Source organism: Diadema setosum, chromosome 5, assembly GCF_964275005.1.
Source record: "Diadema setosum chromosome 5, eeDiaSeto1, whole genome shotgun sequence".
Lineage (NCBI taxonomy): Eukaryota > Metazoa > Echinodermata > Echinoidea > Diadematoida > Diadematidae > Diadema > Diadema setosum.
The window spans coordinates 35870937-35874028 of record NC_092689.1 but is presented as its reverse complement, the minus strand read 5'-3'; the positions used below and the strand labels follow the sequence as shown (position 1 = coordinate 35874028).

The 3092-nt window shown below is 48.5% G+C and overlaps 1 protein-coding gene across 1 annotated transcript; it reads right to left on the bottom strand.

Moving 5' to 3' along the window:
• Positions 1-1780: 1780 nt before the first annotated feature.
• Positions 1781-2449, bottom strand: LOC140228882 (uncharacterized). Its single transcript, XM_072309150.1, has one exon. It carries the CDS (start codon positions 2447-2449, stop codon positions 1781-1783), a length of 669 nt encoding a protein of 222 aa, XP_072165251.1.
• Positions 2450-3092: the final 643 nt, after the last annotated feature.

The window sequence follows — 3092 nt, the reverse complement described above, 5'->3', positions numbered from 1 at the left end:
ATAGTGAATTATCAATACACAGCTTATTATACACAGACTATACAGCGGAATTGATCGATTTCGCTACACGACCCCCCGACCCACCAAGCTCGGTCCCCGAGCTTATACCACTTAATATTCTGAACACTTTAAACGTCAATACTTTAAACACAAACCGACCTCCATTACATTCCGACTGGTATCAACTACCCTGGTATCAACTACCAAAATACTTATACTGGTGTCCACCGACCACCAAATCTTTTAAAACATCATCTTATGATTTATAAGAACACTCATTACTTCTTTCGGACCATAAACACTATGTACATTCTAATGCTACTTCTCCAACCTTGTCTATTACCTTTGCTTCCAACATGGACACAACAAACTCTAAATGTGAGAAGAAGAAGAAAGGCTATGGCTCCAAAACCAGCCGTCATATATACCAATCGCAATGTTGATACCGATATGATTCTACCAACTCTTCCGAACAATTCTACCAACACCTGGTATCGCTTTAATCACTTTACTCCACTACCTCTCGGGACGATTACATCTCCGTACATAAACTTCACTGATTCCAACTTAATACCATCGTTTTCTTTTGAGAACAATTACATTGGTAATATCCATCAATCTTCAAGAAATGTTCAACTGTAACAACTTAATGTCCAATTTAAATTGGGCAGATTAAATTTAGCGTCCGTATCTGCCCTTCTCTACCAATAATCGCTTCCACATCTTCCTTCCGGTATTCGCTACTACTTTCACTATCTCCGCGAACAGTCCTCAAAAACGTCCAATTATAACTTATTGTCCAAACTCAAATGGGCAAATTATGTTTAACGTCCATACCTGCCCATGAATTTCTACCAAATTTCGCTTCCACTACTTTTCCTCCACGGTTTCCGTCACTACCTCCAAAAACTCGCCACCGGTCGTCAGGAACCGCTCTGTCTTCCTGGTCCACGTTCGGCCAGGCCGCAACATCAGCGTCTCGGTAGCGCTGAAACAGGTCTTCCCTCTGCGACGTAACTCTCCTAGCCTCCCTCGGATAATCCCCCCGTCAATGTCGGATGGTGACACCTGGACCCCGATTTCACATGTTACCGGGGATTTGACTTCAGGTACCACGTCCTCGATCACGAATCGCCTCCTTCCGCCCGTCAAGTCGAGGAGCCCGCCGCCATAATTATCCTCATCCAGCACCGGGGTACTGCTTCCCTCAGAGGTGACACTCCTCTCCGGGCTAACACTCTTCTCAGGGGTGCACCTCTCAGGCGTGCGTCGGGAAGGGGTTGAAGTAGAGGGGTGCAGGGGAGATCTACTCCTGGGTCTGCTTTGCGTTGACGGCGGCTTCTTATTCTTAATTGGCGCATAAACTGGGGTTTTCAAATGTACGCGCCCTGGAGCTACATCGGTGGCGTGAGTTCCGTAGTGGCGTTCTAATTCTCGCCTGTGCAGTGTCTGGAAAGCACAGCGATCGCACTTAAATTTAGGGGTGTGCACGTCGAATTCGTGTCGTTGCATCGAGCTTCTACTGGAAAAGGACCGCCGGCACACCTTACAACGGTAGACTTCTCCTCTATCTGAACAGGACTTGGGCTTGGGGGTAGACATCGTTCTGCATATTCGACAAATAATACCAATCGAATGTTACTCATGTCTTTAGTCAAATTCCTACAGTCATTCATACACATCTTAATAATCAATTCGTGCGAAGCTGGTATCTGACATAGTCCATATTCGCTGCTGCTTCTTCTCTTCCGGTGTTAGTTGCTGGACGCTGGCGGTACTACTACCTAGTATCACAGCTCCTAAGCCGTCCGGTAGCATTCCGTGGGGTTTTGAAATACAGCCCCGCTGTGCTGACGTCACTGGTAGATCCAGGCCCTGCTGACCCAGGCAGCTTTTTCTTCTTTAATAACGGACAGTACTTAATGGTGTGAGCCTCGTCCCTGGTGGCGCGACAAATCGGGCATCTGTATGCCCGAAGCACAGGACAGGTAGTTTTTCCGTCTATGGACTTCAGCGCATGGCTTCCGTAGACCTGCAAACTTTCACCATTGTTTTTGCAGAAAACGCACCAGGGCATTGATCTGTTGAGTGGTCCATCACTTCCATCTCGTCCTCGTAGAGCGGTGATGTCTGGTAGAATCCCCTCGTTGCTCAGCCAACGGCTACCAGTTGACAGACACCCAGCTGCATCGCCGTCCTTCCGTAAGGCCGGATACTGGTATCTCGTCCCTAGGTCCTGGGATCCACCCTTTTTCGTCACTGTCGCTTTACATTCGTTTGACCCCAGGTAGCTATTGAACGGGCCTCGCACCTGTTCGAAATCAAAGAACTGGTTGCCCGTCTCTTGGTCCATGGATTCCCTCTTCTTCTTCCCCGTTGATATCAGCTTACTCAGCCCGAAATAATCGTTGAAGGGACTGTACAAATCGTCCCCTTTGGAAGATGCCATGGCGTTGCCTGTACTGCACCTGCACATTAATAATACCACAGTCTTTAATCCTCTTTATTTAGCTCGTCGAATATATTCGAGTACCACTCGATTATTTAGATTCGTTACTTAGTGCCTAGCTATCTATAATACTGCGGCCGACGCCTATCCCTCCTTGGATAACGCCTTCCCCCATTCCATTCATCATCGTCGTCTGCCGTTGGCACAGTCGGAGACTCCCGGTTCCTAACTGGCGATTGAGAATCCACTTCTCCCTCTTCATAGGTAGAGGGGTGGGTAGCATCAGCTTCTTCCAGCCCTGACTCTTCCAGCTCTTCGTTGGCAGCAGTACCTTGCTGCTGGGTTCCAGCCTGTACCGCCTCCCTGTTTGGTTCGAACTCCCAAACTGGTCTTGGTACCCCCGTGTACTGCTTCAAACGATCTACGTGGACAACCAGTGGCTTGGAGCGAGGTGTCAATTGGAGTCGAACAGTCACGTCGGATAACTTGGTGACTATCAGGTACGGTCCCAGCCATTTGGTCTGCAGCTTTGGACTCTGGCCTTTCACCCTCATCTTGCGCCGTAGCCATGCATACTGGCCCTGGTTGAAGGCAGATCCATAGGCCTTCTGGTCATAGAACTGTTTCTGCTTCCTACAGGCCG

Coding starts and splice junctions, on each gene's coding strand:
- LOC140228882 (XM_072309150.1), bottom strand. CDS start 2,449: ATGGCATCTTCCAAAGGGGACGATTTGTACAGTCCCTTCAACGATTAT.